A 9898-nucleotide genomic window follows, 5' to 3' on the forward strand; every position below is an offset into this window, starting at 1 on the left:
CTTCTGCTTGCCAGCCCTGACAGCCATCCTTCTGACCAGGGAACCAGGCATTGCGGGAGTCCCAGGGCTGTGGGCAGGGTTCACCTGCTCTGGGTGTTGGTGTAGGGTCTCCTGTAAATGGGCGAGTGGGAGCATTTCTGGGTAGGGAGCAATGAGCACTGCACTTGGCAGAAGTGACCCAGCCTGCAAAGAGGCCACTGTGTCCCCCAAGGGATGGCTTCAGCAGGGAAGTGGGAGAACATGCCACCATGCAGCCCCGCAGGTGTATGACTGCTGCCCTCTGGCACAACCCCAGCCTCCAGCACAGTGTGGAACTGGGCTGAGCTGCCCTTGGTGTAGTTTTCCTCCCCGAGCCTACCCAGCTGGGACTTGGAAGCACTGCGAGCAAGCAGGGCATTCCACAGCAAGGAATCCCACCCTTGAACTACTCGTGTCTTGCCCCATGTGACATTAAAGTCTCTGTGCTAGGAGGCAGGGCATGTCCGTGCTGCTGGATAATCCCTGGATAACCCAGCTTCCCCACCTCTGTTGCCCCCAGTGCAGGCTGCCCAGCCCCACAGCCCCCCGGAGCCCAACGCTGCTCTTCGCTGGCTTTTATTGACATGAATAAGTCTCGGCTGGATCCAGCTCCTTGGAGCCAAGCCCGGTCCCTGGTCTCTGCTTGGCACTGTCATGCGGGAACCTCTGTCTGCCCCTGCGGCTGCTCTTTGGTCTCCAGTGCCTGGCGTGTGTCCACCTGCCACTGCTGCACCAGGTCCGTCGGGGTCTTGCCAGCCTGCAAGAGCAGGCAGAGACAGGCTGGGGCTGGGTGGTGCAACATGGTGGGGCAGCAAATGGCCCCGCTGCTGGCCCCCTGCTCACCTGGTTCTTGGCCATCATGTCAGCCCCATGCAGGATCAGCATTTTGATGATCTTGTAGCGGCTGAGCCGTGTGGCGTCATGCAACGGTGTGTCACCTTCCTGCAAGAGACACAGCCTGGCTGGGGATCGTGGTCCAAGCCTGGGGACAGGGACGCCCTGCCTGTCCCCAGCACTGTTCCCTGGTTCCCAGCACACCCACCTCCTTGCTAGGACAAGGAGGATAGTGTCTGCCCCAGCCCCGGCTGTGGCTGCCAGTACCCCGGGGCAGAGATGTGAGTCTGGATGTGCCCTGCTGCAGCTGCTGGGAGCCGCTGGTGGGGTCAGCCAAGGGAGGGGGGATCAGTGTTGTCGCCTCAGTGCTGGCTGCATGGCTGCAGCACTCACCCTGTCTGGGGAGTTGATGTCCACCCCAGAGTGGATGAGGTGCTCCACAATGTCAGGGTGCCCAGTCCGGGTGGCCACGTGGAGGGGAGTGCTGAGCAGCTTGAGCGGGGAGGAGATGAACACCAGATCAGTGCCCACCCCCGCTAACCCAGCACAGGGTCAGTCTTGGTCCCCTGGGACATGCCCATGCCCCGGACACAGCCCTGTGCCCCTGGGCTCTGCCCTGCACACCTTGTCCTTCAGGTTGAGGTCTGCCCCGTGGTCCTGCAGCAGCTTGACAGCATCCAGGTGCCCGCCCCGGCAGGCCCAGTGCACGGCAGTGCAATCCAGCTGGGTGCACAGAGCAAAATCACGGCGGGGGACACCTCCACCCCATTCCCATGCCAGGGTAGAGCTGGCAGATCCCTGCCCACAGCCACCTCGGTGGTGGGGACAGCACTGCTCTGCTGCCAGGACCCCAGCCCTGCTGTTGCTCCAGCTGCACCACACCCAGAGGGTCAGACCAGCACGGAGCCAGGGCAGGATCTAGCCTCACCCGGTCCCTGAAGTCCACGGTGGCCCCGCTGTCCAGCAGCTTCTGCAGGATGTCTGTGTGTCCCTCCAGCGAGGAGCGGTGCAGGGCGGTGCGATGGAACTGCAGGGATAAGGTGCCACATTGGCAGACAGATCCATCCTCTCTTGGCCCCACCTGGCCAAACCCTCAGCCTTATCCTGGGAGGTCCCAGCCCCTGCCAGGGGGCATGGCAGGGCACGGTGGCAGGGCGCAGGCGAGGGGTGGCCAGCAGCCACAGGGGATGCTACCTCGTCACACGTGTCAGGGGGGCCACCATCTGCCAGAAACTTCTCAATGATGTGCATCTTGCCCTGGACAGCAGCTCGCAGGAAGGTCTCTGGTTCCACGGGACCCTCCTGGCAGTGGGACAGGCTCAGGGCTGGGGCATAGCAGGGGCACGGGAGAAGGGACAACACTGGGGGCCCCCTGCCCTGCTTCCCCAGGGAGGTCCCTGGCTGGCAGGGTGACCTGGGGACTGGCTCATGGGGGCTCCAGCCTCTGCCCCAGCAGCCCCCCTCCTGCACCCCAGGACCCCATGGCGTACAGTCTCCAGAGGCTCAGGTGGTGGGGGGGGGCTCAGGGGTGGCCGCCCGCTCCTCACGTCGCTGTCGGCGCTGCTTGCGGAGCTCGATGAGGTGCTGGATACTCCCCACGTCAATGATCTCCCGCCGCAGGTCCACCGAGCTCTTCCGCACCCGCTCCTGGCCCTGAGGAGGGACAGGCAAGTGCCCCGTTTGCCTTCTTTGTGCTCTGCCACCTCCTGGCTCCCCCGTGCCCCAAACCCCCTCACCTTGACGGCCTCGAGGCCCCTGTTCCTGGGGCCACAGCGTTTCTCCTGCTCCAGCTCTGGTGTGCTCATCCGCTCCACGGCTGGCGGCTCCAGTGCACCATCCCGTTTGAGTAGCTGCATGGGCACAGAGGGGCTGCATGGTCCTGGCTGGATACAGAGCATCCCCACTGCTTCCACCCCCAGCCAGCCAGTGGAGATGGCTCTAGGCATGGCTCACAGCTCTCTGCTGAAGTCTATGGGATGCCTGACAGCCCTTGGGCTTGCACTTGCCTACCTGCCCTACTTGCCAAGCTGGTCGCCTGCCTGCTGCTTGGCTCTGCCCCATGGGCAAGAGCTCCCGGCTTGGGAACCTGGTACCCCTGCGAGCCCTTGACCACCTTACTGCAACCCCCAGGATGGCAGGGTCAGTGCCAGCCTCCTCACATCCAAGTCCCTGATGGTGGACACAGTGCAAGGCAGGTCCTTGCCGCAGCCCGGGCAGGTCCCCCTGCCCTATGGACCCACCTTCTCCTCCTCCTCTTCCTCTGCCAGCTTCTGCTCGATGAGCTCTTTGGCCCGTTGCACATCCAGCTCCATGTCTGCCAGCAGTGCACAGCGCCGCACAGGATGCAGCCTCTCCTCCTCGCCACCGCCGGCAAGGAGTGCCTGGCCCCGGCTCCCGGTGCTGCTGGTGGCTCTGCTGGCCACGGGGCTTTATGCCGCTGGCCCCTCCGTCCCGCAGCCCAAGGGCACCAACAGCTGTGGCTGCTCCACATGACTGGGGCAGCTTTGCCATGAGCTCACCCTCCTGCTTTCTGGTGGCCCTGGCTTACCTCCCAGCCCTGCACCCTCTTAAAGAGACCACTGCCCCCCCCCCGCCCCCCACCCCCGGCTGCCTGGGACCCCCGTGCTGGATATGGGGAGCTGGGGTGCACACAGCTCGCAGCAGCCAGTCCAGAGAGGCTCAGCAGAGTGGGTACACAGTCCAAAGTCACCCCATGGGTCTTGTGCCACTGACCCTGGGCAGCCAGGATGCTCCCCACACCCCATCCCCACGCAACCAGATACTGCATCACCCGCAGGCATTACCCAAGGCTCCCTGGCACCTAGAGGGGGGGGGGGGTTGCTGCCCACCCCAAAGGGAGGTGATGGGGGCCCCTGAAACTTCTCAGCCAGCAGCAGGCGGTGCTGGGAGCTGTGGCCCCTTCACACCACTTTGGGGGATGACCTCAGGTGCAGAGTGTCCCAAGCAGCCCTGCCAACATCCCAGTGGCTTCCCGGCCTCCCCTGCCATGCACAAGCAGCCTGGCAGTAGGACCAGCCTCACGTGGGGCCGAGGGGCAGAGCCAGCAGCTATTCCCAGCAGTGGGGACATTGTTCAGCCCCCCCTGGGCTTTGCTCTTCCCCTTTGTAAGATGAGGCCGGTGCTGCCCTGTGCCAGGACAGTTAATGCGCTGGGCACCGGCCCCCAGCACAGGACCTGGGGGAAGGACAGATGGGGACACGTCATTGTCACCCTTCTGGGCAGTTCCCAAGGCCACCCTTGGGTGCCCTGTGCTATGGGTGCCAAGGTGCCATTTTCACCAGAACAGACAATGGTGGCCATGACGGTGGCCCTGGGACTGTCCCCCTCCATGGACTGTCCTGCCTGGCCCGAGGGCAGACACAGGCTGGAACCTTCAGATGGGAAGCACTGGGAAAGGGAAGGCAGTGGCCCCACACCAGCAAGCAGCCAGGATGGCAATGGGGAATTGCAGTGCTGGGGAAGGGTCCAGGCAGGCAAAGAGCCCCAGGCGTGGTGGGACAGCATTGGGGTGGTACCAGGGAACAGAGCTGGGGCACGCAGGCTCTCCCTGGCCACCCTGTGCCCAGCCTGGCATGGGAGCAGGCACAGGACAAGCATGGGGCATCTCCCGTGGATGGAGGTGACAGCGCCCCCCCGAGGCCACAGGAAGGATGAAAAGGCTTTATTGATAAATACAGACTATGTACAGCGGGGAGACATCTCCACCCAGCCCAACGCCCGGGGCCTCCCGGCCAGGGGGAGCTGGAGCCCAGCGGGTCACGGCCTCTCCCTGCCAGCACAGCCTGGCAGTGGGGCCCCAGCCACGCTGACCGCCCCAGAGACATTTGGTCTCGAACCTCCTGCAGCAAACACAGTGTGTGCCCATGTCCCCAGCCAAGGGGGGCAACCATAGGGGCACAGCCCCATCCAGACCTTCCTGTGGGGTCACATGGGTGGGGGACAGCCTCAGGGGGGAGCAGGGGCTGCCCTGGCTCTGGCAGGGCTGGGACATGGCACAGGGCATCCCCAGAGGTGCCACTGTCCCCCAGCCCCCTGTCCTCTCCCTGCAACCAGTCGGGGGTGGCTCAGTTCCTGGGCGGCAGGGGCTGGTTGACAATCACTTGCACAACAAAATCCTTCTGGATCTTGGTCTCCTGCAGCCGCGTGCGGTCAGTGAGCAGCTTGCCTGAGAAGAACCAGCGCTGCCAGGCCAGGTCGATGCCCTCCTGCGCCTGCAGCTGCTTCTTCAGCTGCCCGATGGTGTCACCCATGCTGGCGCTGAGCCGCAGGTCCTTGCCGGTGGAGAGCCGCACCTTAAGGGTGAACTCCCGACGGGCATTGGGCAGGGGCTCGGCTGGCTCTGCTGCCTCTTCCTCACTCCGTTCCAGGATCAGGTTGACAGGAGGTGCCAGGCAGTAGACTGGCAGCTGATACCGGTTGCCCAGCTCATCATAGCACTCCGTCAGGGACCCTGGGGACAGCAGGATGAGATGCTGTGGGCGGGCATCCCCACGGACCACTCAGATGGGGACAGGGCCACCCCAGGCAGTGGGGCAGGGCCTGTCTTGCCCCTGCTTGGCTGGGCTAAGCTGTGTGGATGGCAGCTGGGAACCCCTCTCGTCTCCAACCTGGGACCCCCATGTGCCCAGATATGGGGCACTCAGCACCCACCCCACCCAAAACCCTGGTGCCGTTCCTCACCATGGGGCAGGGTGATACTGGCTCCATCAAGGATGGCTTGGGCCAGGCTGTGGTCGTTGGCCTCCACAGCATAGGCAGCTGCCTTCAGGGCATCCCAGATCTCCTTGCGGCCCTCAAAAGCAGGTGCCGTGTCCCAAAACTCATCCCGCTTGCTGCGCAGCTGCCCGTCTGTCATGGGGTAGTCGCTCTTCCACTTGGGACGCTCCTTCTTCAGGGGCTCATTGCGGCCTGGGGAGGGGTGGGATGCTCAGCCAAGGGATGGGGCTCCCCCTTGAGCCCTGAGCCTCCCACCTCTCCATCCCCACAGGTTCCATGCACACCAGCATCTGAAGGTCCACCCTGCCCAGCACAGTCCCCAATACAGCCAGGGGGAGCTCAGCTAAAGCAAGCCCTACTCAAGGTCCCACTGGCCTCATAGCAGCTGCCTCCTCAAGTGACATCCTTTACCCCCAGGAGGAACAAAGGCTCTTGCCCCCATGCTAGGGAGACCAGCCCCTGCCCCATGGGATGGCCATAGGGCCTTGGGGCCCTTTGAGGCAGAGCAGTATTTATATCTTGGGGAATTAGCAAGGAAATAAGCTGGTGAGTTGGAGTGGGAAGGGGATTACGAAGGCTGAGCTGCAGCCCCGGCGGGGGATGGGTGGGCAGGACCTTACTGTCCTCTCTGCCCACCCCAGGATGTCAGGGACCAGCTGTGGACACAACAGCAGGCACACAGCATCCAGGGCATCGGGGGGCATCAGACATCACTGGCATGGAGGGCTGCCACTCCACAGGTAGCCCCAGCAACAGCCATAACTGAGCTGGCTCTCCATGAAACAGCCCCCAACCATGTCCCCAGGGAACCCCAACAGCCAGCACTGTCCAGGGGTCTGGGCCACCCCCATGCCAGCCCCAGACTGCCCTCCTGCCCTCCCTATGCCAGGCTGTGCCCCGTGGGAACAGGCCCATCCTGTCAGCCCCATGGCTGGGCCGGAAGCGTGGGGCAGGAAGGAGCTGTTGTCACTCCCAGCTGAGCTGGGGACAATAAGTGACAACTCCTTCCTGCCACCCCCTCTCCCTGGGGCGCACAGCCAGCACCCTTCCTGCAGGGATGGAGATGCGGAGTCCCCGCCGGGCAGGAAGGATGCAGGTGCCCACACAGTGACCCGCCAGGCAAGGCAATGCCACACACCCCAGCTGCTGGGGACAGCCACCACTGCCAGCTGCGGGCTGCGCCATGTTCCCCAGGCAGCTTTTCCCTGGCAAACGTGTGGTGACAACAAGGCATTACGTGACCTTTTTTAACTGTACCAGCCCTATCCCACCCCATCCAAGACCACTGGAGCCAGCACAGCACCTGCTTTCCCAGCAAACACCCACCTAGACCTAGATGTGACACATGGCACCCACCCCAGGGGTCCCCGTGGGGCACAGGAGCTCAGCTACCCAGGGCTGGATGCTGAGCATCCCTGACAAGCAGCATCCTGCCCACATCCCTGGAGGAGTGAGGGCAGCCGGCTGCAGCCAGCACTGCCGATTCAGCAGTCACGGTGCTGGGCAGGAGGGATTTGCAGCACCGCAGGACAGAGCAAGGTCAGAGGCAGCACCTGCCCCGGAGCAGCAGCCACAACCAGCCTGAAGGGCACAGCTGGGACCATGTTTCCACGCTGCTGTGGCCACCGGGCTGTGGCATGCATCCCCACAGCCGGGACTGTCATGCATGGCAGGACACCCAGCCGGAGCCAGCCCCTCAGCTCGGCTCATGGCAAAGGGAAGAGGCTGGCCCGGGGGAGGCAGTAGGATCGAGCTGCGGGGCCCGGCCGTGGCGGGGAGCAGGGACAGGTTGCAGCTGCCCCATGCAGGCAGGTGTGCCCGGCAGCCTTGCCCAGGTAGGCTGGGGCTTAAGCCTTATCTATTTATTGCTGCCGCCCATCTGGGCCCCACAACCTCTAATCACCTCCTGCTGCTCTATTCCTGGTCCCTTGTGCAACTCTCCGCAGTGGCACCACCGGACAGGTCTGGCCGCTCGCTGTGCCCGGACTCGAGCCAACAGGATCTCGCAGGCAGCATGCCTGCCTCCTGCCCTGTGCCTGCAGTGCCCTGCCTGCAGCTCAGCCCCACCCGGTGCCCCGGTACAAGGACCCCCAGGCAGGAGGCTGTGCCCTAGAGGCTCTCCTGCCCTGGGGCTTGCTCCCTGCCCAGCTGGAGTCCTGGGGAAAGCTCAGCAGCCCCAGCCAGCAGGTCCTGGAGGTTGGCTTGGCATGGAAACAGATGCCAGCCAGATGGCAAGCGACACTGCTTCCAGCAGTGCTGGCTGGTCCCCTCTTGGGCCAGGCAGGGTTGGGATGCTGCGTGCCATGGGCATCCTACTACTCCTGCTGTGTCAAGCTGGCTACCCCAGGAAAAACACTGTCACCTGCTGTGGGGAGCCCTGGCAGCACCTCTTTGCAGGGGGTTGCAGTGAGCCCCAGCCAGGGCAGGAGCTGGCCTGGCAGGCAGGCTGCTTAGCCAGGCCCCCGCAGGAGCAGAGGCAGGCAGGCAGAGCACCCCTCCCCACCAACAGCACGTCCTCGCATGCTGGGACCTGCCAGCCTGGGCCAGTGTCCCCGTACTGGTACTGTGGGTGAAGGCAGCTGCAGCCTTGCTTCACCCACCACCACCTGCTGAGTGGCTCCCATGGGCTGATGGCACCACACAAACAAAGGCAGGGATGGCATGGACACCGCAACAACCAGGGACAGTCCCACTCCCCTCAGAAGGGATGTGCTGCAATACAGCGGCAGCAGCTGCCAGGGGCACAGGGAGGGGACCGTGACCCATCCCAGGAGAGCCTGGCAGGGAATGAGTAGTGTTGATGGAGACGCAGCCTCTGCAGCCAGCTGTTGCCTGCCACAGGAGGGGAGCACATGGATCCAGATGTTGGGATCTGACCCCCAGCCACAGCAGCCCCAAGTTATGAGGCAACAGCCCCACACCTGCACCCAGCTGGGCGAACGGTCGGCTGGGGACCCCAGTACCAACTGGCTCCCACAAGAAGGCACCTGCACCCCTGGGGGCCAGAGCATGCTGGGTTGGGGGGCTCCGGCTCCGGGGGGGGGCTGTCACCCTAACCTGAGCCAGCAGGGCACCCCGGGGTGGGCACCGTCCCACTCCCCCACGCCACCCCCGCATCCCAGCTGCGAGAGAGGGCCGGGGCGCCCGGTCCCGGGCACATACTCCATGCCCCCGCTCTCCCGCCTACCACCGCCTCGCCATAAACACGTTAATTACCGGCTGCGATTGCCCCGGCCGGGGAGGCGGACAAAGGGAAGGCAGGTGTGATTCACCCTGCCGGCCCACGTCCCCTCTGCCGGCAGGTAGCCGTACCATCCCCGAGGCCTCCGCGATCCTCCAGGGAGGCGCCTCACGGCGCCCGGGTATTCGGCTGCCGGTAACTCCGGGGAGCCGCACCGGTACCCCCCGCCCCGCGGCTAAGTCACCGGCACCTCCCGAAACCCCGGGGGCGCAGGGATGGGGCTGTGCCCGGCGGCAGCAGCTCGGTGCACGGGCAGCACCGACCCCGGGCCGGCAGGGACCCGGCGTGCGGGGGGCGCCGCCGAGCCCAAGCCGAGGGCACCCCCTGCCTTGTAGCCCCCCGGCCGCCCGGGACACACCCTTCCCTGGAGGGACCGGGGAGAGGCAAATGCGCCGCACACCCCCGCCCTGACCCCGCAAGACCCCCGGAGCGCCGCCGGGCCGGGAGCCGCGGTGCCTGCTCGCTCCCGGGGCCGCGCAGCTGGCCGAAAGCCCCGGTGCCGGCGGGCCGCCGGCGGCGCGGAACGGGTCCTGAGGCTGTGCGCGGGACAGCCCTCGCCGCGCCATGCACTGCGCCCCTCCGGTGCCCGCGCTTCCCCCGCGCCCGCCGCGCCCAGAGGCACACGGGATCGCCCCCCGGCGCCCGCGATCCCGGGGGTGTCCGGGCGGGGCGGGCCCGGCCCCGCTCACCTGCTCGCTTGCGGGGGTTCCCGGCGGCTGGCCGCTCCCGGCGCTGCCGCCCCACGCAGCCGCCCATGGCGGGGCTCGACGGCGGCGGCGGCGCTCGGCATGGGGCCGGGCCGGCTGCGCGCTGCAGCCGACCGCGGGGCCCGGCTCTGAGGCCGGGGCCGCCCCGCCGCCGGAGACGCCCCGCGCCGCGCCGCGCCCCGCCCCGCCAGGTGCGCATGTGACCGCCCGCACCGGCACCGCCCACGTGCGCGCGCCCGCTCCCGCCGCACTTTTGTCCCCTCCGCCCCGCCGTACCACCGCCCCCCCCCCGCTGCCCCGGGCCGGAGGGGTGAGGAGGGGGCGCCCCCCCCCGCGTGCGCCTGCGCGGACTGTCACCCCC

General features: G+C 66.1%; 2 protein-coding genes across 2 annotated transcripts; both read right to left on the reverse strand.

The window, feature by feature from the left end:
• Positions 1–585: 585 nt before the first annotated feature.
• On the reverse strand, positions 586–3419 carry ANKRD2 (ankyrin repeat domain 2). The gene is given in 10 exon segments (XM_027788928.2): positions 586–775; positions 862–960; positions 1246–1344; positions 1477–1575; positions 1781–1879; positions 2047–2154; positions 2343–2372; positions 2374–2505; positions 2589–2702; positions 3093–3419. Coding segments are annotated over 10 exon segments (957 nt in total). The 5' UTR covers positions 3165–3419; the 3' UTR covers positions 586–670.
• A 1099-nt stretch (positions 3420–4518) lies between these two features.
• UBTD1 (ubiquitin domain containing 1) lies at positions 4519–9736 on the reverse strand. Its single transcript, XM_055808876.1, has 3 exons — positions 9520–9736; positions 5554–5781; positions 4519–5323 (listed from the first exon to the last, which is right to left on the reverse strand). The coding sequence occupies exons 1-3, from the start codon at positions 9734–9736 to the stop codon at positions 4938–4940; spliced, it is 831 nt and encodes a 276-aa protein (XP_055664851.1). The 3' UTR covers positions 4519–4937.
• Between the last annotated feature and the right edge of the window lie 162 nt (positions 9737–9898).

Source organism: Falco peregrinus, chromosome 1 (genome assembly GCF_023634155.1).
Source record: "Falco peregrinus isolate bFalPer1 chromosome 1, bFalPer1.pri, whole genome shotgun sequence".
NCBI classification, from domain to species: domain Eukaryota; kingdom Metazoa; phylum Chordata; class Aves; order Falconiformes; family Falconidae; genus Falco; species Falco peregrinus.